General features: G+C 46.3%; 1 protein-coding gene across 1 annotated transcript; it reads left to right on the forward strand.

Annotated features, from left to right (window-relative positions):
• Positions 1 to 14,857: 14,857 nt before the first annotated feature.
• LOC138743552 (homeobox protein Hox-B2-like) lies at positions 14,858 to 16,725 on the forward strand. Its single transcript, XM_069899048.1, has 4 exons — positions 14,858 to 14,861; positions 15,130 to 15,461; positions 16,009 to 16,203; positions 16,348 to 16,725. Exons 1-4 carry the CDS (start codon positions 14,858 to 14,860, stop codon positions 16,537 to 16,539), a joined length of 723 nt encoding a protein of 240 aa, XP_069755149.1. The 3' UTR covers positions 16,540 to 16,725.
• Positions 16,726 to 25,346: the final 8,621 nt, after the last annotated feature.

Raw genomic sequence — 25,346 nt, forward strand, 5'->3', positions numbered from 1 at the left:
CATGGCTGATCTCATTTATGACCTAACTCCACCTACCTGCCTTCTCCCCATATCACACTCCCCTAATTCTCTATCATGTAAAAATTTATCTAACCAAATTTTAAATATGTTTAATGAAGCAACCTCAACCACTTCCCTGGTTAAAGAATTCCAAACATTCACTACTCTCTGGGAAAAACTATTTTTCCTCATCTCTGTCCTAAATCTACTCCCCTGAATCTTGAGACTGTGTCCTCTCGTTTTAGTTTCCCTGGCCAGCTCAAAAAACCTTCCTACATCTATCCTATCCATACCCTTCATAATCCTATATGTTTCTATAAGATCTCCTCTCATTCTTCTGAACTCGAGCGAATACAATCCTAGACGATTTAATCTTTCATCATAAGTCAACCCCTTCATCCCAGAGATCAACCTAGTAAACCTCCTCTGGACCATCTCCAAAGCCAGTACATCCCTCCTCAAATATGGAGACCAGAACTGGACACAGTACTCCAGGTGCGGTCTCACCAGTACCTTGTAAAGTTGCAACATTAGCTCCCTACTCCTGAATTCAATTCCTCTCCCGATGAAGGCCAACATTCCATTTGCCTTCTTAATAACCTGCTGCACCTGCAATTCACGCACAAGCACTCCCAAGTCCCTCTGCACAACAGCATGCTGTAGTTTTTCACCCTTTATATAATATTCAGCTCTTTTTTTTCTTGCCAAAGTGGATAATCTCACACTTACTAACATTGTACTCCATCTGCCAGACCTTTGCCCACTCATCCAGCTTAACTATATCCCTCTGCAGACTCTCCACATCCTCATTACAATTTGCTCTTCCACTCAATTTGGTGTCATCCGCAAACTTGGCTGCACCACATTTTGTCCCCTCCTCCAAGTCATCAATGTAAATGATGAACAGTTGTGGGCCTAACACCGACCCCTGCGGCACCCCATTTACCACTCTCTGCCAACCTGAAAAACTCCCATTTATCCCGACTCTCTGCCTCCTGTCAGGGAACCAATTTTAAATCCAGGCCAATAGACTTCCCGGGACTCCACTTTGCTGTAACTTACTGATAAGTCTCTTGTGCGGCACCTTATCAAACGCTTTCTGGAAATCCAAGTATACAACATCAACCTGTTCCCCTCTATCCAACGCACCCATTATATCCTCATTAAAACTTGTTCTATTTGACTCTTTATTCCACAGGTCCTTCCAGGTCAGTCTCCTCCTTTCAATCCCCTCCTTTCCTGTCCATTGCCCTTGTTTTGGTTGCTTTGAAAAACCTGGTTGCTTCTTCTTGTCGGTGCACTTCCTTCACCACCAGTTTCTGATGGTCAGATAGATTTGTTTTCTTCCAGGTGGGTTTCTTTGTTTCTAAGCCAAAGCCCCCTCGACCTTGTTGCCCACTATATCTCAGTGTGGGAGTGCTGATTTTGCATTCCTTTCCGCAGCAGCCAGAGCTCTTTTCCTTCCTGATGACATTTATTCCGTCTATTCCCCTCATCATTTTAAACACCTCTATCAAATCTCCCCTCATTCTTCTATGCTCCAGGGAAATAAAGTCCTAACCTGTTTAACCTTCCCTGTATCTCAGTTCCTGAAGACCTGGCAACATCCTTGTAAATCTTCTCTGCACTCTTTCTATCTAATTCTTTCCTGTAGTTAGATGACTAGAACTTCACAAAATACTGCAAATTTGGCCTCACCAACGTCTGAAACAACTTCATCATAACATCCCAACTCCTGTACTCAAAACTTTGATTGATGAAAATTGAGCAGACAAGGCAGGGGTTCCGGTGAGTGGACGAGGCGGAGTCGAGTGGTCTATGTAAGGAGAATGGCGCGGAGCCCAGGCCGCGGTGGCAGCCGCGGAGAGAAGTCCAGGCCAGTGAGACCCGGAGGGAGAAGGGGCAAAGGGAAGATAAATTTTCTTATTGTTATTGGTCTAACCATTATATAATATTAGAAATAGTCTTGCTGGTCGTGCATCCCAATTTTCAGTGATCTCCTGGAGCTTTGCTCAATTGCCACTAGGGAGTCGGGGAGAAATATTCCAAAGTTTTTTCCTGAATTTGGCCACAGGTTTTTTCTTTGGTTTTTTGCCTCCCCCAGGAGCCTCGTGATCAGTATAGTAGCAGAGTGATAGTGTACCAGTCATAGAGAGAAGGATAAAGAGAGTGAAATAGAGATAGAGAAAGCAGCATAGAGAGAGTGAGAGGGGATAAAGAGAGTGGGATAGAGAGAGAGGGAAAGAGATAAAGAGAGTGGGATATATAGAGTGAGAATAGGATCGAGAGTGGGATAAAGTGTGGGATAGAGAGAGGAAAAGAGATAGAACGGGATAGAAAGAGAGTGGGATAGGGAGAGCAGGATCAAGAAAGTGGGATAGAGAGAGAGGTGGATATATAGGGAGAGTGTGGGTATGGAGCCCAGGGCAGGGGAATGCTCCTCTGGTAGGATGTGAATTGTTAGGGATTGTCCCTGATGACTACAAATGCGAGAAGTGCATCCAGCTGACACTCCTGACAAGCTGTGTTGTGGCTTTAGAACAGGAGGTGGATAAACTCCGGAGCAGTCAGGAGGCAGAAGGTGTAATAGGTAGGAGTTACAGGAATATTGTTATACCTAGGAGACAGGAAGAGGGTAGATACAGTTAGAAGAGGGAGAGGGAGAGGGAGCAGGTAGGCAGAGCAGGGCCCCCCACACTGGGCGTCCCCTGAAAAACATTTACCATTGAGGGGTTGAACTACTGGGTAAAAGTCATGGTAATGAGGTCTCTGGCATGGAGTCTGGTGCTGTGGCTAAGAAGGGAAGGGGGAAAAAATGAGGCGAGTTGTAGTGATGGGAATTCCACAGTTAAAAAGACAGATGAGAGGTTCTGTGGAGAAGATGGCGAATCCCGAATGGGCTGTTGTCTCCCTGGTGCCAGGTTCATGTGGAGCCTGGGTGTGACACAGCACTAACTTCTGTGGGCCTTGTGTCTTGCTGTTCACACGCCACAGAATGTCTATATGGGTGGTCACTGTTCAAGGGTTATCAAAGTCCTCATCAGCCAATGTGAGGCGGATGTCTTCTGGCATATGCTCTAAAAATAACTGCTCGAAGAGCAAGCAAGACCTATGGCCATATGCCAGTGCTAGCATATCATTCTTTAATTACTGAGAGCTGGTGGGTCCCGAAGGAAATCCACTACTCGACCTGCCGTGTCCTGGTCAAAAGCGCTTACCACATGATAGTACTTAGTGGCGTCCACTTCTATCTTGCGAATGTGGAACTGTGCCTCAGCCTGCCCAAACCAAACTTCAGGTTGAGTGGTCCAAAAGACAGGCAGTTTGAGCGTGATCCACGTTGGGTCCAAAATCTGTTTGGGGTCACCTGTGTCACAGTGCAAAAGAAGAACAAGAAAATGATCAGACGTAGTTGAGTCGAAGTTTAGTAAATGCCATTTACTCAAACAGTCACGCGCAGCTTTTTTAAACCTCGCACGTTCCAAAATGACATCATCTCATCATGATGACGTCACTCGGAACCTCCTGAGCCAGTTCGTTTAAACCTCCAGTGAGCCGCCATAACCCTAACTTATTTTCTTTCTATACCTTTCTTATTTTTGATCTCTACTCTACCCATTCTTCTTCGGTGCATGAGCCCTGCATTCTTTGTTCTTTGGCTTGGCTTCGCGGACGAAGATTTATGGAGAGAGTAAAAGTCCATGTCAGCTGCAGGCTCGTTTGTGGCTGACAAGTCCGATGCGGGACAGGCAGACACGGTTGCAGCGGCTGCAGGGGAAAATTGGTTGGTTGGGGTTGGGTGTTGGGTTTTTCCTCCTTTGCCTTTTGTCAGTGAGGTGGGCTCTGCGGTCTTCTTCAAAGGAGGTTGATGCCCGCCAAACTGTGAGGTGCCAAGATGCACGGTTTGAGGCAATATCAGCCCACTGGCGGTGGTCAATGTGGCAGGCACCAAGAGATTTCTTTAGGCAGTCCTTGTACCTTTTCTTTGGTGCACCTCTGTCACGGTGGCCAGTGGAGAGCTCGCCATATAACACGATCTTGGGAAGGCGATGGTCCTCCATTCTGGAGATGTGACCCACCCAGCGCAGCTGGATCTTCAGCAGCGTGGACTCAATCCTGTCGACCTCTGCCATCTTGAGTACTTCGACGTTAGGGATGAAAGCGCTCCAATGGATGTTGAAGATGGAGCGGAGACAACGCTGGTGGAAGCGTTCTAGGAGCCGTAGGTGATGCCGGTAGAGGACCCATGATTCGGAGCCGAACAGGTGTGTGGGTATGACAACGGCTCTGTATACGCTTATCTTTGTGAGGTTTTTCAGTTGGTTGTTTTTCCAGACTCTTTTGTGCAGTCTTCCAAAGGCGCCATTTGCCTTGGCGAGTCTGTTGTCTATCTCATTGTCGATCCTTGCATCTGATGAAATGATGCAGCCGAGATAGGTAAACTGGTTGACCGTTTTGAGTTTTGTGTGCCCGATGGAGATGTGGGGGGGCTGGTAGTCATGGTGGGGAGCTGGCTGATGGAGGACCTCAGTTTTCTTCAGGCTGACTTCCAGGCCAAACATTTTGGCAGTTTCCGCAAAGCAGGCCGTCAAGCGCTGAAGAGCTGGCTCTGAATGGGCAACTAAAGCGGCATCGTCTGCAAAGAGTAGTTCACGGACAAGTTTCTCTTGTGTCTTGGTGTGAGCTTGCAGGCGCCTCAGATTGAAGAGACTGCCATCCGTGCGGTACCGGATGTAAACAGCGTCTTCATTGTTGGGGTCTTTCATGGCTTGGTTCAGCATCATGCTGAAGAAGATTGAAAAGAGGGTTGGTGCGAGAACACAGCCTTGCTTCACGCCATTGTTAATGGAGAAGGGTTCAGAGAGCTCATTGCTGTATCTGACCCGACCTTGTTGGTTTTCGTGCCCTGCATTACATCCTCTCTAAGTGCAGGCGAGAAACTCTCTTTGCAAGCCCACCATCTCCTTTATTTTCCTCTCTACGCTGTCCAAAACACTTAAATCCATGCATCCTTCCATGCTGAGCCAGTAAACAAACAAGTGCTGCTTTCCCTCCCAACAGTACCCAAAGCTTTAAATCTGTTAATTATATTAACGATCTGGAAGAAGGGGTGGTGAATTGGATAAGTAAGTTTGCAGATGTATCAAAGATTGGTGGTATTGTGGACAGTGAGGAAGATTACTGTAGCTTAAAAAGAGATATAGGAAAGCTAGAGGAGTGGGCTGAGAAATGGCTAATGGAATTTAATACAGATAAATGTGAAGTGTTGCATTTTGGAAAGGCAAATCTAAATAGGTCATATACATTGAATGGTAGACAATTGAGGAGTGCAGAGCAACAAAGGGATTTAGGAGTTATGGTAAATAGTACCCTCAAAGTTGATACTCAGGTAGATAGAGTGGTGAAAAAGGCATTTGGAATGTTGGCCTTCATAAATCGGAGTATTGAATTCAAGAGTTGGGATGTTATGATGAAATTGTACAAATTTGGGTGAGGCCAAATTTGGAATACTGTGTGCAGTTTTGGTCACCAAATTATAGGAAGGATATAAACAAAATAGAGAGAGTGCAGAGAAGGTTCACGAGAATGTTCACAGGATGTCAGGGTTTAAGTTACAGAGAAAGGTTAAGCAGCCTGGGGCTTTTTTCTCTGGAGCATAGAAGATTGAAGGGGGTGTTCAAGATTTTAAAAGGGACAGAGAGAGTCAACATGGATAGGCTTTTTCAATTAAGAGTGGGGGGATATTCAAACCAGAGGCCATGGCTTGAGATTGAAGGGGAAAAATTATAAGGGGAACATGAGGGGAAATTTCTTCATGCAAAGGGTGTTTGGAATGTGGAATAAGCTTCCCACGGAGGTGGTTGAAGCAGGAACGTTATTTACATTTAAGAAAAGACTGGATAATTACATGGAGGGGAGAGGATTAGAGAGGTATGGACAAGGTGCTGGTCAGTGGGACTAGAAGGGTGGGGATTTGTTCCGGCATGGACTAGTAGGGCCAAACTGGCCTGTTCTGTGCTGTATATGGTTATAATGAGGAGAATGGCCACAGGGGAACTCCACACTGTCCTTTACCTTCATCCAGGACAATCACCTTTATGGTGGAATGTGCAATCTAGACAAGCTAAAAGATTGCAGTAGAAATGCAATGAAATTGATACGAAAAAAACTTGTGTGTGTGTGTGTGTGTGTGTGTGTGTGTGTGTGTGTGTGTGTGTGTGTGTGTTTGCTGCAGTGAAATGCAATGAAATTGATACGAAATAAAACTTTTGTGTGTGTGTGTGTGTGTATGTGTGTGTTTTGCTGCAGTGAATCTAATCAGCCATATGATGGCAGTACAGCCATTGGCTGAAGAGCCAAGCCGCTGTAATTAAATTTCAAATGAAAAAAGAACTGAAGAACTGGGAGGTTGAAATTAAACTGGGAATGTACAACGAACTAGGCAATGTCTGCAGTGAGAGGGGAAAACATAGTTTTACTATCTTCACAGATGATGCTTCACCTGCTCCTTACAAAATGTTAGGTTTCTATTTTAAGGCAATATGATATAATGTAGTTGCTTATTGAAGTCTCACCCTGGGCATACTGTACATTCTGGGCAAATATCTCACAGCCACAGAATTGAATGCAATCCCACACCTTTCTATGCAGAACAGATCCAACTTCATTCCAACATGCCGTTTCTGGAAAATGTCACACATCAGCTTTGTAATTGAATTATAATTAAAGTATGGTTTTGAAAGTGCACAATTTGTTAATCAGAGGTTGGACAGCTTGAGGGTAAAATTTGTTCTGGGAAAATAGATGCAAATTGTATTAGAATTTTGCTGATTTTGGAATTGAGGACACATTTCAAATGTCCATATAAATCATTTAAATAATCACAAAATACAAAATGCTCATTGTGCTACTACAGTCAAGCATCGACGGCTCTGTCGTTGCTTTGGAGTGCACTTGGCTGAAAATCTTAACACCAGCTCTGTAACCAAGAAAGCCCAGCAGTGCCCCTACTTCCAGCGAAGGCTGAGGAAAGTTAATCTCCCACCCTCCATCCTCACTACATTCTACAGAGGATGTATCAAGAGCATCCTGTGCAACTGGATCACTGCTTGGTTTGGTAGCTGTACCTCCTGGAAGACCCTGCAGAGGATAGTGAAGTCAGTGGAAAAGACCATCGGGGAACCTCTTCCTAGCATGAAGGACACTCGATGTAGGCAGAAAGCAATAAACATTGTGAAAGACTCCACACACCCCTCACATAACTGTTCTCCCTTCTGCCATCTGGTAGGAGGTACCTTAGCACTCAGGCCATTATGTCCAGAGTGGGAAACAGCTTTATTCCCCAAGCCACCAGGCTCCTGAACTCCCAGTACAGACGTGGATAGTGCACCATGGACTTTCAGTGTATACGTCTCAATATTTTAATGCGTTAATGGCTTTCATTACATATCTATGTAAATATGCTCCGTGGTCCTGAAGAAATACCATCTCTTCCGACTGTGTGAACTTGATAAGAAGGATATGTAACATTGACAGTGTTTAAAATTGTAATTAAAAATTATTGTTTCACTTCAGAGTGGTCATGGTGCTGTTTTATACAACAAATGTAGAGTATGGTTGTAGAGTATTAATTCAGTAATAAGAAAAACCAATGTTGAATATTCTGTTATCAGTCAATGAATAACTAAATTATGATGTGAAAATACGATGTAAAACCATTCACTAATTTCATTGGTTTTGAGCCGTTAAGTACGATTGACTAACTAATTTTTTACATATTTCATGCGTCATGATGTTGGATGAGTTTCATTTTTTTTCTGAGCAATTTTGATGTTTGTAGTAGACAAAAAGATTAAGTGATTTCTCATTCCTGCCCCTTCCACTAAAGATTAAAAAAGTGGATGCTGCTTTTTACAGTGAAGGGTTGAGAGCAAAAGGACACAGGTAGAAAACAGAAGGGAGAGTGATTTAATAGTGACACATGCAGAACCCTATTTTATGCAGTTATTTCACCAAGTTAACATGAATAATCCCAACAGAAACCTGTCCCTGCAAAATAAAGATTTCTTGGTGGGTGATAGTTGGCAAATGCACCCGTATAGATATAAATTCCCCACCCACTGCTGGTTGAAAAAACGTGCACAAATTGCATCCTTGACCCAAATACTTCACACCTACAAATGCCATTGCATCATTACTAGCCTCCAATTGATCGCGTAAACAAGTTTTTACACATGCAAGGACAAGCTTATTCAGGTTCAGTTAATGTGGCTCGGGATTAATGGATCACAGGTTTATAAACACCTTCCTGCCATCTTTTTTTCTCTTTGACAAAATTCCTCCATCCTTTTGTCTGGCAGGGTGGTACCCTAGTGGGAAGCATGCAAATTTGAGGAGATTATTTTCTGATTGTTCAGCCAGAGAATGGTTTAGCACCTGCCTCAATCATATCTATATTCACCGCCATTTGTGCTCAATCTTAGTGGTCAATATGAATTCTGAGCTGGGGGCAATTAGAATAAAAACACAGAAATGCTGGAGGAACCCAGTGGATCTTGCAGTGTCCATAGAGGTAAAGATACATAACTGACAATTCAGCCCTTCTTCAATTATATGTAAATTATCTGATAGAGCAAAAAAGGGAAGTGTATATCTCCATCCATTGCAAATCTCTCTTGTATTACCAAGTGTTTATTTCTGGTGTTGTTTCATTCCCTCCAGGAAATGCTGGCTGAATACGGTCTGGAAGGTCTGTTTGATTGTAAAAGATCTGCAGTCATGTGAGTGATATCATCTCCAGCCAGTGAATTAGCATCTGAACTGCTGGGTGATAGCTCACTTAACGCAGCCTTGGAGAACTGAATGTGGCAACAATATAAAACTCGTGGCTAATTCTCCATTACTCCCACATCATTCTGGCTATTCAAATGTTAAGTTGTTGATTCAGTGAAGTGCAGACTAAAGGAGTTTTGATGCTGGGTCTCCACTTCAAGATCAGCTGCAGAGGCAGATAATTTTTTAAAATTTAGCTGATCATGGAGCAACTCTAAAAGGCTGCTCCAGTGCTGCTTTTACGCAGAGCGGAACCTCGGCGCGTCGTCTGGTACTGCTGTAGGTGGGGTGACTGTTACCATAGCGCCATCCGTCATAAATACGTGACAGAGCAATAGCTGTCTTCCCTATCCATAATCTCCCATACAGCTGGAACCACTGTTTCCCAGAACGGTTCCAGCTGCATGGGAGATTATGGGTCAGGAAGATGGCCATGTTTTGAGCTGCTGGCACTGACAAGTGACCCCAAAGGCCAAAGTGCCCCAGCTCACATCGGTCGCCCCCTGACTGCCCCTGCCCTGATGGGCCCAGCCAACTACCCCTGTCCTGACATCACCCACTGGCTGCCCCTGCCCTGAGGGGTCCATGGAGGGAGAGGGGTTACCCTAGCCAGCCACTTGCAATGGCATACATTCATGCAGGGTGGTGGAGCACAGTGCTCCACCGCTGACCCTTCCCCGGAGAGGGATTGCAGTTGGTGCCTTGGAGCCGGCCAGGGCACATTCAAGCAGATAAATCTCCTGACGCAAGGACGGAGAATCTCCACCTTTATACTCGGGCCTTTTGACTGTATGAAAAGGCCTTTGGACAGGCCTGAACAAGCCCACTCCTGCAAAGAAAGGAGCTCTGAGAGGCAAAAGAATATCTGAGTGGTCGGACACATGGGTTGTTTTCTCTGCAGCATTGGAGGCTGAGGGGAGACCTGATAGATTTATAAAATTATGAGAGGTGAATAATAGGGTAGACAGTTAGAGCCTTTTTCCGAGGGAAAATATGTCAAATGCCAGAAGGCATGAGTTTAGGTGAGGGTAGAAAAAGTTTAAAGATGTGTGGGACAATCCTCTTTTTTTAAATGTTGTCAAAAAAAGGAAAAATGACCCCCCCCCCATTAATCAACCCCTCCCTCTAAACAAAGTAAATTTGCATATATGATATATACAGGAAATTAAAGACGACATTCGGAAACCAGACATGGTTTTTAGGCACATCCAAACACCCTCATTCCTTAAATTATGGTATTCTTTAAATTCTTTTGCATAGGCACTTTCAGGTGGCCAAAATCCCTCCAATTGTAAAGCAGCATATTATGCCCATATGCAGCTGTCGGGAAGCCACTTGAAAGCGCAGGAGGCGCCTGCGAGGTGAACTTTGTAACCCTCCTCCAGGAGGGATAAATCGCCAGAGTACTGAGGTCCCCCCCAACACCTGAATGCAGCCATCTGAAAGCGGCTGATAAGGGGATGACAATCAGCTGGAGAGCACCTGACAGCCCCCCTCCCCGCTGCCCCTGCTCCCCGGTGCGGGACATCAGGGCTGGGGCGGCCAGAGCGGGATGCTGGGCAGCTGGCGCGGCCTGAATCCGCTTCTGCAGTTGCATTCTTGGCGGAGAATGCACCTGAAAGCAGCTACAGAGAGGTGGGGGGGGGGGGTGTTGTGTGCTGCAATGGGCTTCCTGGGATAGTGGTGGAAGCAGATACAATTGTAGTGTTTAAGAGGCTTTGAGATATACATATACAAAGAATAATGTGGATCATGCGCAAGCAGCAGAATTTAGTTTAATTTAGGCATCATATTCGTAGAGATATGTGGGCCAAAAGGCAACACCTATCACTGCACCTTGGTACATGTGGCCATAAACCTGATCCTGTGCTGCAGTGTCTATGCTCTATCATGCAAATACAGGATGGACGTGCTCTCCAAAACAGACTTTTGGGGTGGGAATCTGGAATTGGATGCAACTGGTCTACACAGACATCATTAGAACATCCAAATTCCTGGGTGGGATTCAGATATGGAGTCAGGAAAGCTTGACCACTCTCCTCTGGCTTTTGTACACTGCAATTTGCTACTTCCCTCAGCTAGGATGTGGGTATAAGGTGGGCAACAATGACAGGGAGAATCTCTCAATGAGGTCCCTCTACAGGGAAGAAAACCCACAAATAATCAGCATCTGCGACCATTCTGAGCTGTCCTTGAGACCAGGGCCAACTGAAAGGACATAAAACTTGAGAGCAGACCCAACTGATCCTCTGTCCCCTTTACTGTCAAGTCTGACCATCTGAAGGTGCTGAGGTGCTGCTTCAGAAGATTCCAGGCATGCTGCAAGATAAAGAAAAATTCTGACTTTGGAAGCGGTGTTTCCTTCGATGGCTGACAAGAAGTGTGAGATACTCTCGATGTTGCTGAACACGGTGCAGGTTTGACCTATATGCACTCCTGCATCACGCATGCTTCCTTCCATCTCATCTGGGGATCCAAGATAGAGTGTGTCCGATTGCAATGTAGAAATCTGTGGAGAAGGAGGGAAGTGTTGCCCTTTTCTGGATGGTTGCCATTTTATGTGGCTGCATTAAGCTGTGTGCTAACAACTGCATACTGAGTTTCCACCTGTTTCCCAGTGTTGTGAAGGATGTACCTGCCTTCATTGCCACATAATATAACAACCAATTTGACCATGCCACACTACCTGTACTCTTGTGGTCAGTATAGAATGCCCTGCTTCCTCTGCAGGGAAGGAGACAGGGCATCCTGTGGGATGATGTCTGGAGCAGACTGTTGCCATCTGGTAGAATGTCCCATAACCAGAACACCAACAAGGTCCAAGAACTCATTTGCTGGACCCTCCCTGTCTGATCCTTCCTGCAGGGCTGGAGTCCTGCTCTCAAAGCACACTGCAGTTGTTTCTGATTGCTGTGATACCGATAGGACAACCATCCACCTCTTTGTGGACTCCGCATTTCCCAAGATAATCGGGAGAAGGATGCAATTGTCCTTGTTGAGGTACATCCCAAACAATTGCATTACCCAGGACTCCCAACGACATCTCCAGAGAGAGAGATAGAGAGATAGATAGATAGATAGAGAGAGAGAGAGAGAGAGAGAGAGAGAGAGAGAGAGAGTGCAAAAGTATTCAGAAATTAAGTTTGTTCTTTGATTCTTTTGAACTTCCTGACAAACTCCTCATCTTTCTCCATAAATGAGTTTGTTTATTGTCACATGAACCAAGAAGCAAAGATAATGTTTATTTTGCAAGCAGTCGAGCTGGACATCTTACACAGAACAGAGAGAGAGTTAGTCAGTGAGAGAGACAGAGACAGAGGCCCTTTTATAGAGAAAAAAAAAGTGAATGTGGAGAGATTCTCTGCCTTTACAACACTGCATAAAATGTCCAAAGGCAGAGTAACTGCTGGAACTTGCTCCAGCTTCCATCCACCTGGGGGGTACACTTAGAAGTGAAGTCTACACTCCACCTCCTCCATAAAAGGAATACTGCTGAAAGCAGCTGCAAAGGGGAGATGATGATGTTGCGATGATGCCGTCAGTCCGCAACTCAGGAGCCCGATTTTTTAAAAGCCTACTATCACAATCACTCTCTTTCTTTGGCTTGGCTTCGCGGTCGAAGATTTATAGAGGGGGGTAAATGTCCACGTCAGCTGCAGGCTCGTTTGTGGCTGACAAGTCTAATGCAGAACAGGCAGACACGGTTGCAGCGGTTGCAGGGGAAAATTGGTTGGTTGGGGTTGGGTGTTGGGTTTTTCCTCCTTTGTCTTTTGTCAGTGAGGTGGGCTCTGCGGTCTTCTTCAAAGGAGGTTGCTGCCCGCCGAACTGTGAGGCGCCAAGATGCACGGTTTGAGGTGATATCAGCCCACTGGCGGTGGTCAATGTGGCAGGCACCAAGAGATTTCTTTAGGCAGTCCTTGTACCTCTTCTTTGGTGCACCTCTGTCACGGTGGCCAGTGGAGAGCTCACCATATAACACGATCTTGGGAAGGCGATGGTCCTCCATTCTGGAGACGTGACCCACCCAACGCAGCTGGATCTTCAGCAGCGTGGACTCGATGCTGTCGGCCTCTGCCATCTCGAGTACTTCGATGTTAGGGATGAGGGCGCTCCAATGAATGTTGAGGATGGAGCGGAGACAACGCTGGTGGAAGCGTTCTAGGAGCCGTAGGTGATGCCGGTAGAGGACCCATGATTCGGAGCTGAATAGGAGTGTGGGTATGACAACGGCTCTGTATACGCTTATCTTAGTAAGGTTTTTCAGTTGGTTGATTTTCCAGACTCTTTTGTGTAGTCTTCTAAAGGTGCTATTTGCCTTGGCGAGTCTGTTGTCTATCTCGTTGTCGATCCTTACATCTGATGAAATGGTGCAGCCGAGATAGGTAAACTGGTTGACCGCTTTGAGTTTTGTGTGCCCGATGGAGATGTGGGGGGGCTGGTAGTCATGGTGGGGAGCTGGCTGATGGAGGACCTCTGTTTTCTTCAGGCTGACTTCCAGGCCAGACATTTTGGCAGTTTCCGCAATCACTCCACGGCAGATATAATATCACTGGCTCTCCACGCAGCTCTGGATCACCTAGATAATGGCAACATGGACATCAGGCTACTCTTCATCAGCTCCAGCTCAGCTTTTGACACCATCACACCCTCAGCGCTGATCAACAATTGGATCCTTGACTTCCTCATCAGAAGACTAGTTAGTATGAATTGGAAACAACATCCCCTCCTCACTCACGATCAACACATTCACACCCCAAGGATGTGCTTAGCCCACTTCTCTACTCACTCTACACCTGGCTACACTTTGCATATCACAGGTCAGGGCGGGGTCGGGGCAGTATAAAATTGTGGCCAGGCACAATTCCAATGTAATTGACAAAGTTGCTGATGGCAACAATCACAGACAGAGATGAGGAAGCAGACAGGAGGGAGATTGATCAGTTTGTTGAGAGAGGTGTCACACCAACACTCAACATTAGCAAAACAGCAGGCCACTTTGGCCTGTTGTGACGACAGCACAATGGGGGATGAATGGCTGTCCTCGTTAACCATAATCCCTCACGCAGCTGGATTTCCCAGAGCGGATCCAGCTGCGTGAGGGACTATGGGAAACCAAATCAGCCATTCATCAAACATTCTGCTGCCGGTGGGGGTGAGCTGGCCGGTGGGGAGGGAGGAAGCTAGCAAACAGACAGGCAAGCGACTGACAGACAGACAGGTGGGGGGGGGGGGGGGGGGAGGGGTGTGAACTTACTCCTCTGAGTGTGTAATGCATCATCAGTTGGAGGTGGAACCCTAAATTCCCGAGGAGGGCAAATTCCCAGGAATTTGGACTGCAATGTGAAAGGCTTCCCAGGAATGTCACTGGGACAAAGTAGGATCACTGCTCACCTGCGGTGTGAAAACAGCTACTGTCTGGCATGGAGGATGCCAATGCACAGGACAGGAACAACTTCAAAGAGCTGTGAACTCAGCCAACCACATCATGGCTATCAGTAGGTGTCTTAAGAAAGCAGCCTCTATCCTGAAGGACCCCACAACCCTGGCCAAGGCCTCTTCACTCTGCTACCATAGGGCAGGAGCCTGAGACCAGCACCCAGTGGCACAAGGACAGCTTCTCCCCCTCCACCTTCAGATTCCTGAACAGAAACCACAGACACTGACTCACCATCTCTTCTTTTTGCACGAATTTATTTATGTAACTTACAGCAACATTTGCTCGGTAAATCTGCCGCAAAACAACGAATTTCCTGGCAATGTTCATGGCAATAAATCGGATTCTAACTGTTCCTCTCTCCACAGATGCTAATTTTCCCTCGGTGTTTTCTGTGTTCTTGGTGAAGGAGTACAAGCAGAACACGTGGCAAATACTCAGCAGCTCCCGCCAGACCTGCGGGAAGAGGATGAAGGTGTCGCCCACAATTCAGGCTTGCACGTTGATGTTCCTAAATAATGCGGTTTTGCGATCACCACTCTTGATGCTAACTTGTTAATTGACTCGACTGAACTCAAAAGCAACAGCACGATGGGTGGGTTTACTGGCTCTATAGCAGAGCACGGTGATGATGGGGGGGGGGGGGGGGGTCACTGCAATTGAACAACGGGTTGCATTAAGAGTAGGGTCTGCAGAAACCAGTCGCAACAAGTTATTCTTAGTCAATTGGTCTTCGATGATCCAGACAAAAATCCCCTGGCTACACTTTGCATATCACAGGTCATGGCGGGGTCGGGGCAGTATAAAACTCATGTCCATCAGATCGGCTCTCATTCACGTCTTGCCACGACATTAAAAGAAAGTCCATCTCTGTGATTCAAAATGCAGCCGGGCTTCTTGGACGGGTCACTTCGCCCGGTATTTATCCCCGAAGCTTGGGCGCTTTACCCGGCCCTGGCTTCCACCCCGGAGACCGTGCCCCAGGCCGACACTCCAGCCAAGAAGCGAACCTTCAGTGTCGACTTTCTGCTTTCCAAGACTCCCTCGGAGGTCCGGCGCGTCCAGCAGCCGGGGTCCCGCGTCCCTTCCTACCCCCGGGCTGCCTGCGCCCTCCTGCCTCCGGGTCATCCCCTTCTCTGCCAGACGACAGGATACAGTTGTCCGTGTTACCGCGCCTGGAGCCCCTTCTGTGCAGGTAAGGGGTTTTTCGTCTCAACCGTGAGCGCGTTCGGGGACTGTGACTTTCCTGTTCACGTTGCCCCCACTCCGGGTTCCATTCGGTTACTCTGGGATATTGTAAGGTCAGCTGTTCAACCTGTGAGAGAAGGCATGCTCGACATTTCTCGTGGTTAGTCGCGCCGCTTGAAGTAAGTTGAGAAAGGGCGGAGACGCCCAGTGGCGTTGGCAGCCCCCCCCCTCACCCCCCCCCCCCCCCGTCGTGAGACGCAGTTACCGACCCGCTAAGTGCGGGGTCCCCGGCTGACCCGTCTGCTGAGCGCTTGCAGTGGTTTTGTTTTCATGTCTCCAACATCCACGACTTAGTTTTGCCAATCGGTGACTTTTTTAAGCACACGACATTGCAGGCGCAGGAACCCAACCCGAAAACGCGACCACTCACTCTCTCTCCTGCTTTCTCTCTCTCTCTCTCTTCACCACCGCTCCCTCCCTCTCTCCCCCACTGGTGCTGCTCGACCCGTTGACTAATTTCCGAGTGTTGATGACCCTCTCCCTTTCCCTCTCAGCCGAAGGAAGCCGCCAGCCTGCCCGGACCCTCCCGAACCCCGCCAGAGAGCGCAAGTGGAAGCGTTTCAGGGCGATCTTCAGTCAGGAGCAGGCGTTACATCGCTGTGTTGGAGGGCGAGTTTGGGAAGCAGCGTTACATCGTTGGCCCCCAGCGGGTGGCCTTGGCAGTGGCTCTCGGCTTGACAGTCCTCCAGGTAACGCCTTCCAGCATGTAGCCGCTGACGGACAGAGCAGAGCGTCTGGTCCCTCGCACGCTGTCGTTTCAAAGCAAAGCGCGCACCCCCCACCCCCGCCTTCCCTGGATCGGTTTCAACCCGATGTTGCTCTTTATTTTGCAGGTGAAGGTCTGGTTCCAGAAACGGCGGATCAAATGGAGGAAAGACGCCGAGAAAAGTCAGCGGATACCAAAGGGGGAGATGGCGAGTAGAGAGGCGCCGCGGCAGCCGGCGGAGGATCGGCTACTGCGGGAGGGCTCGCCGGAAAACTCACGCAGCACTGCCTGTCTAATCCCGCCCTCAGGGCTCGTGTGAAAATGTTTTTGTACCAGTATTGGCAAAAAGCAGAGACTTGTTAAAGAAGAACCTTTCCCTCCGTTTTATGGAGCAATCCATTGATTTAATGTCGAAATCACGGTTGAGCTCACCTGCAAACCTGGTGAAGGCGGGTTTCCAACCAGTGTATAAGTGACAGTAAATATTCTTGATTAAGCTTCTCGACCTGAATCGTCCTCTGTTCATTTTTTCCCCCACCGATGCTCAGCCCGTGGGGTTTTTGTTGCAGTAAATATCCCAAACAGGCTGGTAGAAACCGGGGGGGGGGGGGGGGGGGGGGGGGAGAAGAATTTAAACTGGAGGTGGGCGAGGGTGTGCTTAAGGAGGAGATTTTTGAGAAAGACCTGTCTTAAACGTAATGGGTCTGGTTGTGTGAATGTGGTAGAGTCAAGCTTATTCCATGGTTTAATTGTGCGGGGGAAGAATGAATTGCTGTACACATTTGTCTTGGAAGATGGCCCTACAAATTGGTTTGCTTGCCCTCTCTGCACCTAGCGGGCTTGGGTTCAGAGTAGGATTGATTGTCTATATTTGAGCTGGCAATTTAGCATTTTGTAAAAACTGGTCAGGCCACAACCGTCTTGGAGAGAGCTCCACCTAAATAAATCGGGCTGCCTATCTCTGGACTCGTTCAATGGAAGTTGTGTCTGGGTCCCATGCACCTACTTGTGCATTCCAGATGGGGTCTGATGAGGGCGAGGGACAACCTCTCTGACAGAAGTTGAACAAAGATGAAAGTTTCGTCTCAGAAACCTTTGGACTCCTGTTGCAGGTGAACACGGGTCATTCTGGATTTTGATGCCAGAGTATGTGGTCTGTTTAGTTTCATCAAGGGTGACACCCAGGATTTTGTATTATGTTTTACCCTGGTTTTCTGTTCCTGGTGACACGTATGATTTGGAAGCGTATGCACGCTGTGAAGTGTGGAGTAAGAACGACACACATAGTATGAGTCAAGGTTGAAGCTTGATTTATTGCACGACCAGCTCTGTTGATATTCACTTCCTGTCTCTGATGATGGGAGTAACATCATTGCAGCACCGGCCTCTGACTGGCTGGCATTCCTGCTATTTCCTGCCATGTGGGAGGTCACACGGGATGATGGCTGTTGGCCCCCATAGTGCCCTCGCGATTGCTATGTTCATAGGTCATTTTGTGAGCTGGGTCGTGACTCAGTTCCCGGGCCACTACGATTTCACATTTGGAAGGATGGAACTGCGTGCCCCTTTTTTGTGACCATTCTACATGTTATCAAGATATTTTTGGAGAGCGTCCTCCTCATCAGCTGACTTAATTGGATGGTATACCAAACAGACGTCTAGTGGTGCTTGTAACTTTTCCGTGAATAACGTTGAGGTAGAGTAAAAACAAATGTGAGCCTAATACTGTGCCCTGGGGTATACCACTTAACACTGGACGCCATGCAGAGCTTTTTCCATTCACACACACCCACTGGAGAAATCTTGTCAAGAAACTTGAAATCCATCTTTTAGCGTTGGAGTGAATATTATGTCAAGCTTCTTAAGTAATCTATGGTGGGAAATGACATCAAATGCTTTGGAGAAATTGAGCGTCACTAAATCAATGGTGACATTGTTATTGACATTTTTGGCCTGGTCAAAAACTGGAGTTATCACTGTTTTAATCAGGAGTCCAGAGGTATCCATTCTCCTCGCAGCAAGTCCAAGGGATATTGTCCGGCCTCTCCTCGGTGAAGCTGAACGTTGCAGGGCAGGTGGGGTGGGACGAGGCTTTCCCCTCTGCCTCTCCTTGACTCCGTGGCATTCGGAGCCGGACCCTCACCTCCCGAAACTAATTTTGCAATTCAATCTGGGCAGACGTTTAGACCAACTTTTCCATGCCCCTCATTAAACTGTCTCGCAACAAGGACTCCAGCTTCTCAGCGACACACAGGAAGCTGCAGGTGCCGGAACCCAATGCCAAACAATCCACTGGAGGATGCCAGCAGGTGGAGCAGTGATGAAGTTTCCACTGGAAATGCCGACCGTTTTTTTTCTGACGCTGCTTGACCTGCTGAGTTCCACCAGCACATTGCTTTTTTTCTCTCTCATTGTTTACAAGATTCCAACACCTGCAGTTCTTGTGTTGCTATGGTTTAATACTAATCCACCCCTCACCTGAAAACACAATCTTCTTCAAAAGGCAGTCAAGTATTGGGTTCTATCTTCGTTCCCTGACTGGCTCCTGGCCGATTCAGCACCAGACATGAATCTTTCATCTGGTCTGTGTCAGAACTGGTGCAAGTTAGAGGTGATAAGACTTGTGGTCATTGAAATAACTTCTGTTTAGAGGTTAGATGGTTTGGATTAATACAGCCATGTCGAATTAATGTAATATTAAATTGGAGCAGAACGTGCTGGAACTGTTCACCATAGAGAGAGACACATGAAATGAATAATCACACATCTTTTATTCCTCATTCCATGGACGACAGGGCATCAGTTAGAATAGCTCTCCACTGAACTGTTAAGAAGTGTCAAACCTCTCATGAGATTGTAAACCCAGAACAAGTCACTCTCTCAGATCAACATAGAGGGTCCCATGGCATGACTTTGTAGGTCAGAGCTAATATTTGTGTCTTCTTTATTTATAAAATATTTTTATTGAGTTTAACAAAAACCCTTTACACAAGGTAAACTAATAATAACAAAAACATATATGCATATCACATATCAATTGTAAATTAGAAGCAGAACCATTATTACATGACAATTCATTCAGGACATAAAATTCAACAATTATAATAATTAAACAATTAAATCATAACTCTTACATGTCCAAAAATAATATTGAAAACAATTTATACAAATAATACTCATAAAATTCCCTTATGTAAGATATGTTTCATGTCAAAAATTAGATGTAATATTAAAGCTGTAAAGTGTGAATTTGATAAGATTCATGGATTATTATCATCTGCGGAGTTAAGTGGTGTGGTTGCTCCGGGGACTCCCTGTCTGGGAGCCATTATTCGATTCATACAATGTGGACAGATAACCTTGTTTAGATGTTAGGAGAATTTCTTTTTCCTTTTTATTATTAAGACAAATAGGTAAAGGGGGTGGGGTTTAACTATAGATCACAGATCATATCCCAGAACAACATGATATTTACTTCTTCACATCAGGAAAGTAACTTTAAACAATATTGTCATATGTGGTTTGAGGAACCATTTTCTGAGCATTGGATTAGCTCAACATGTTTTCAAAATTAAAATTTATTCACTAAATTATTTACAAAAAAACCAGTTCAAAGTCTTTTCACATCTTTATTGTCATATTCATACATTTTTATCAATTTTCTATTCAGCACCTCTTTGGCACTTTGTCATGACTCCTTTTGTTTGAGGGGTTCTCCTCCAGTTTCAGGCCCTCGATGACTGGTAATGGAAGGACTAGACTGGTCCTTCCCCACAGTGCCCATACATGGGCTGCACCAGGCCTCCGAGCATCCATCAATATGTATTCATCAAGCCTGGAATGTGCCAGTCAGCAGCATTCCCTCAACGTACTGAAAGACCAACAAGTTTCAGGCAGAGTAAAGGTCAGCTCTGCATCCCTGGGAACAACCCGTAAATCAGATTCAGAATTTATTGTCATGAACAAGTCACAAAATTTGGTGACTTGAAGCAGCATCAGAATGAAAATAGTTATGTTGTTCTTATTCTGTTCCAACTGATCTCTCTCTTTTCAGCATCTTGGATAGACCACAGTTCTGGTCGCCTCATTACAAGAATGTTGGCAAAGGAGATTTACCAGGATGTTGCCTGGATTGGAGAATGTATCTTATGAAGTAAGGTTGACAGAGCTGGGGCTTTTCCCTCTGGAATGATGAAGGATGAGAGGTGACTTAAAGATGTATAATATGGCAAGGGGCATAGATAGGGTAGACAGACATCACCTTTAACAATAGCAAATACTAAGATGAGTGGAAGAAAGTTTAGGGGAGATATCAGAGGTGGTTTTTTTGTGCAAAGAGTGGTGGGTGCAAAACATTCTTATAAACCACCTTGCAACATTAAAAAAAAATTGCACAAAAAGTAAAGCAGTGTCTTTGGATTCAAGAATCTGATGGCAGCGGGGAAGAAGCTGTCCTTGTGCCGTTGAGTGCTTACCTTAATGTTCCTGTACCTTTTCCCCCAATGGTAGTAGAGTGAAGTGGGCGTAACCTGGGTGGTGGGGGTCTTTGAGTATAGAGGCTGCTTTCATCAGACACCACATCTTGCAGATGTCATCAGTGGAGTGAAGTCAGGTGCCTGTGATGTTGCAGGCTGAGTTAATAACCCTCGAGTTTTTTCTTGTATTGAGCATTGGCTCCTCTGTACCAGACAGTGATACAACCAGCCAGAATGCTCTCCATGGTACACCTGTAGAAGTTTTTGAGAGTCTTCAGTGACATACCGAATCTCCTCAGACACCTCACAAAGTATAGCCACCAGTGAGCCTTCTTTGTGATTTCATCAACATGGAGGCCCCAGGACAGATCCTCAGAGATGTTGACACCCAGATATTTGAGGTTCTTCACCCTCTCCACTACTGAGCCCTCAAGGACTGGGTCATGTCCGCCTGACTTCCTCCTGAAGTCCACAATCATCTCCTTGGTTTTTCTAATGTTGAGGGCAATGAACTGATCTATCTCCCTCCTGTACACTTACTCATTGCCATTTGTGATTCTGCAAATTTATAGACAGCATTGGAATTGTATCTGGCCACACAGTCATGGGTGTATAATGAGTAGAGCAGTGGGCTAAGCTCACATCCTTGGGGTGCGCCTGTGTTGATAATCAGTAACAGGAGGTTTCCAATTCAAACTGAGTCAGGATCCAGTTGCAGAGGTGGGGGTGGGGTGGGGTTCAGAGGCCCAGAGTTTGTAGCTTCTTGACCAGCACTGTGGGAATGATGGTATTGAAGGTTGAGCTGTAGTCCATGACGACCAGCCGTATGTATGAATTGCTGTTTTCGAAGTGATCCAGATATGAGTGGAGAGACAGTGATATTACATCTGCTGTGGAGTGAATGTGATGATGGGTGAATTTCAGTAGGTCCAGATATTTGCTTAGATCCATGTTAATTCTGGCCAAGACCAGCATCAGAAAGTTCTACTATTAGTGGATGTTAGTGCGATAGTCGTTGAGACATCTCACAATACTCTTCTTGGGTACTGGGATTATCGATGCCCTTTTGAAGCAGGTGGGAACCTCTGATTGCAGCAGTGAGAAGTTGAAAATGTCTGACCACTCCGGCTAGTTGGTTGGCACAGATTTTCAGTACCTTTCCAGGTACGCCATCAAGGCCTGACAACTTGCAAGGGTTCACCCTCTTGAATAATGCCTCAGAGACAGATATCACAGGGTCCTCAGTCTTTTCAGGGATTCTAGTTGGCACTGTTGGGTTCTCCTTCTCAAACCAGGGAAATAGGGTGTTCAGCTCATCGGGTAATGAAGCATCACAGCCATCTACAATGTTCACCCTCGCTTTGTAGGCTGTAATGGCCTGCACACCCTGCCATAGCTGTCTCTGTCCTCTGGAATTGCCACTTTGCTTCGGAGATGGCCTCCCGCAGGTCATACCTGGACTTGTAGAGATCTAGATCCCTGGCCTTAAATGCCCTTGCAAGTAGCGAATCCTCTGATTCATCCAAGACTTTGGTTGGGGAACACACGATATGTGCACACACTTGTCCATGCCGGTCTTAACGTATCCTATGATACATGTGCATTTACATTCAAGTCTATGGATGAGTTCTTGAATATGTTCCAGTCCACCAATTCAAGGCAATCCTGTAGATGCTCCTCTGCCTCTCTCAACCTTACTTTTGCTACTTGGACCATCTGTTAGGGAACCATCCCACAGTATCCATCAAGTCCTCATCTCTCAGTGTCTGCAGGACATTCTAGGATGACCACTGCCTGATGGACCTGTGATCAAATGTGTTTGGTAGTGTGTCAATATCCATCTGACTGGGACAATGAGCTGCAAAGGGCCAGTTCTATCCTTACCAACACCTGGAACCTGGTGCCTCTTACTTTGGTTCCACACACAGCCTGATGCAGCCACTCTCAAAGGTGATCATCAGGATGTGGGGTCTGTTGGGCCAATACTCCCATTATCTTGTGATATGTTCATGTGACCCTTCAGATCCTTTCTATTTTGGAACCCGACATGAACTGGAAAACGGCTCTGGTGACTGCCAAGGTGGAGTTGAGGGGGACAGGCCACAGATGTACAGCAGTACCATGCACCTAATGATCAGGTTTTTCCCTGTTACTGAGAGGAGCGCCGTGTATCTCAATGAAATCCAGAACCTGCTGAGAGCCAGATCACAGGCATTTAAGTCCAGAGATCCACATCAGTACAGAAGGAGCAGATACAACCTATAAAAGGTCTTCTGAGCAAAGTGAAGAATCTGGATGAGAATAGAAACAGCAAAGGGTACTGGGACAGCTGTGGTAGGGCCTAAATGATATAACCTGCTACAAAACCCAAATCTGGTGCAATAGGAGACAGCAAAGGTTCACATGAACTCATTCCCTTCTATGCTCTATTTGACAGTCGGATCAAGGAGGAATCTTGATGCAGTATTTGACGTCGACGTAAGGGATGAAGAGTGAATCCAGGGAAAGCATCTTGTCATGATGGAATACCCTACCGAGTACCGGAAACCTGTGCTGACTGACTGGGCTATGTTCTACAAGACCTCACTCTGACAGGGTATGGAACACACCCATTTCGAACAGGCCACAATTGTACTGGCATCCAAGAAGAGCAGCCAAAACACTACCGACTATTGGCACTTACATCCACGGTGATGGAGATTTGAGAGGATGGTGTTGAGGCATATCAACTATGTGACAACATGGATCCATTGCAATTTGCCTACAGTAGCAACAGGTCTATGGCAGATGCCACCTCGACACAAATCCCTGGCACCTGGATAGCAAAGATGCATATATCGGGATGCTCTTTATCGACTACAGTTTGACATTCATCACCATCTTCCTCCTCAAAACTAATCACCAAACTCCAAGACAAAGTCTTCACTACTCCATTGTGCATTTGGATCCTGAATTTCCTCACCTCAGGTAGAGTGGATTAGGAAAACATCTCCTCCACAATCTCCATCAGCACCAGAGCTCCACAGGGCTGTGTTTTTTAATTAAATTTAGACAAACAGCATGGTAACAGGGCTTTTTGGCCCCCGAGTCCAAGCACAATTATCTACATCCCCAGTATGTTTCAAACAGTGGGATGAAACAGGAACCCCCTGGGAAAACCCAAGCAGACATGGGGAGAACGTACCAACTGCTTACAGACAGCATGGGATTCAAACCCAAGTTCCAATGGTTGGCATTGCTTCACTTGCTTTCCACCTTTGTGTGGCTCAGTGCCGCAGCAGCACCATCTACAAATTTTCTGATGATAGTGGGCTGTATAAAGAGGGGCAATGTGTTAGCATACAGGAAACATGGCTGAATGGGGCACCAACAACAACCTCGCACTCACTTATGGTTTTTACACAGCTACTGTGAAATGGGAAATTTTCGCAAAATTCCCACAATGCAGGCTGTTTAAAAAGTTTGGAACAGAAATGTGTGACATTCCCATTCCAAAACTTTCCCACAGCAGCCCTAGACAATTTTGTGGACTGCCTGCAGTCTAAACTGAACTGCAGGGAGTCTGCAACAATGTGCTAATGCCTATGACTTGCCTGACAACTGGGGATGACATGTTCAGCTTGCGCCACTTTTTCCACAGCAGCTGGCATTCCTTCCCACCGACTGATAGTCACGTTCTCATTTGCCCACTTTGGTAAAAAAGATCAGCGGCACAAGGACAGCGTTTTCTCCACTGCCATCAGATTCCTGAATGATCAATGAACCAAAGACACTGCCTCACTTTTCATGCCCCATTATTGTTATAGTAATGTATAGTAATTAATACCATTGGATTGACAGATTTAGCAAATACAATGATCCGTTGCATTTTGGTGAGGTTTGGTGTGGGATACAGCAACCTGCACACAGTTATCGCCCCTTTATTTAGCATGATTGTCTCTCTTCTTAACCTGTTTCACTTCTCCTGCACTTTTGTGTAATGCAGGATCCACTGTGGTTATAATTTGACAAGATTTTTGCTCAGTCGCTGAGGAAATGGTTTCAAACCAAGGACCTTCCAACGCGAACATACGTGAACGTAAATCCAGCAGGTTCACCCGCACCTTCACTTCCAGAGAGATGTGAGGTCACTTTCACAGAAATGCCAGGGGAACTCAGCTGGTCTCGCAGTGTCCATTTGAGGTAAAGATATATTACCGATATATCTTCGGAAGGGCTCAGGCCTGAAACGTATCCTGTGGATACTGCTGAGATCCTCCAGCATTTCTGTGTTTTTTCTGCCATGTATATGGACCGAGTCCCAGCCTAGTGTGGGGATTGCCAGCCTCTCCTTCCACTCCTCTCTTTCACTGTCATTACCACATCACTCTCCCTGGCTCCCTGCTGTCCAATGTCGACGCAGTGATGCTGCACATTGCACACAGGGTCTATGTATCGATCGACAGCAACTGACATCCAGCCTTTGAAATCACAGTGACTCAGGTATTTTAGTGTAAACGTCATTCCTGTGTGAATGGCCACTATGGAGGGTAAGTGTAAAAATTATCATCGGGAAATTATTGTGATAGCTGTGTAAAAACCATAAATGACACCAAATCCAAGGAGCTGATAGTAGACTTGAAGAAAGGAAAACCAGAGGTTTACAATCATT

Source organism: Narcine bancroftii, chromosome 9 (assembly GCF_036971445.1).
Source record: "Narcine bancroftii isolate sNarBan1 chromosome 9, sNarBan1.hap1, whole genome shotgun sequence".
In the NCBI taxonomy this organism is placed as follows: Eukaryota; Metazoa; Chordata; class Chondrichthyes; order Torpediniformes; family Narcinidae; genus Narcine; species Narcine bancroftii.

Bases quoted from the DNA above. Each gene is read 5' to 3' on its own strand.
- LOC138743552 (XM_069899048.1), top strand. The intron at 15,462-16,008 runs GTAAGGGGTTTT...TTTCCCTCTCAG, and splicing joins CTGGAGCCCCTTCTGTGCAG to CCGAAGGAAGCCGCCAGCCT. The intron at 16,204-16,347 runs GTAACGCCTTCC...TTTATTTTGCAG, and splicing joins TCGGCTTGACAGTCCTCCAG to GTGAAGGTCTGGTTCCAGAA.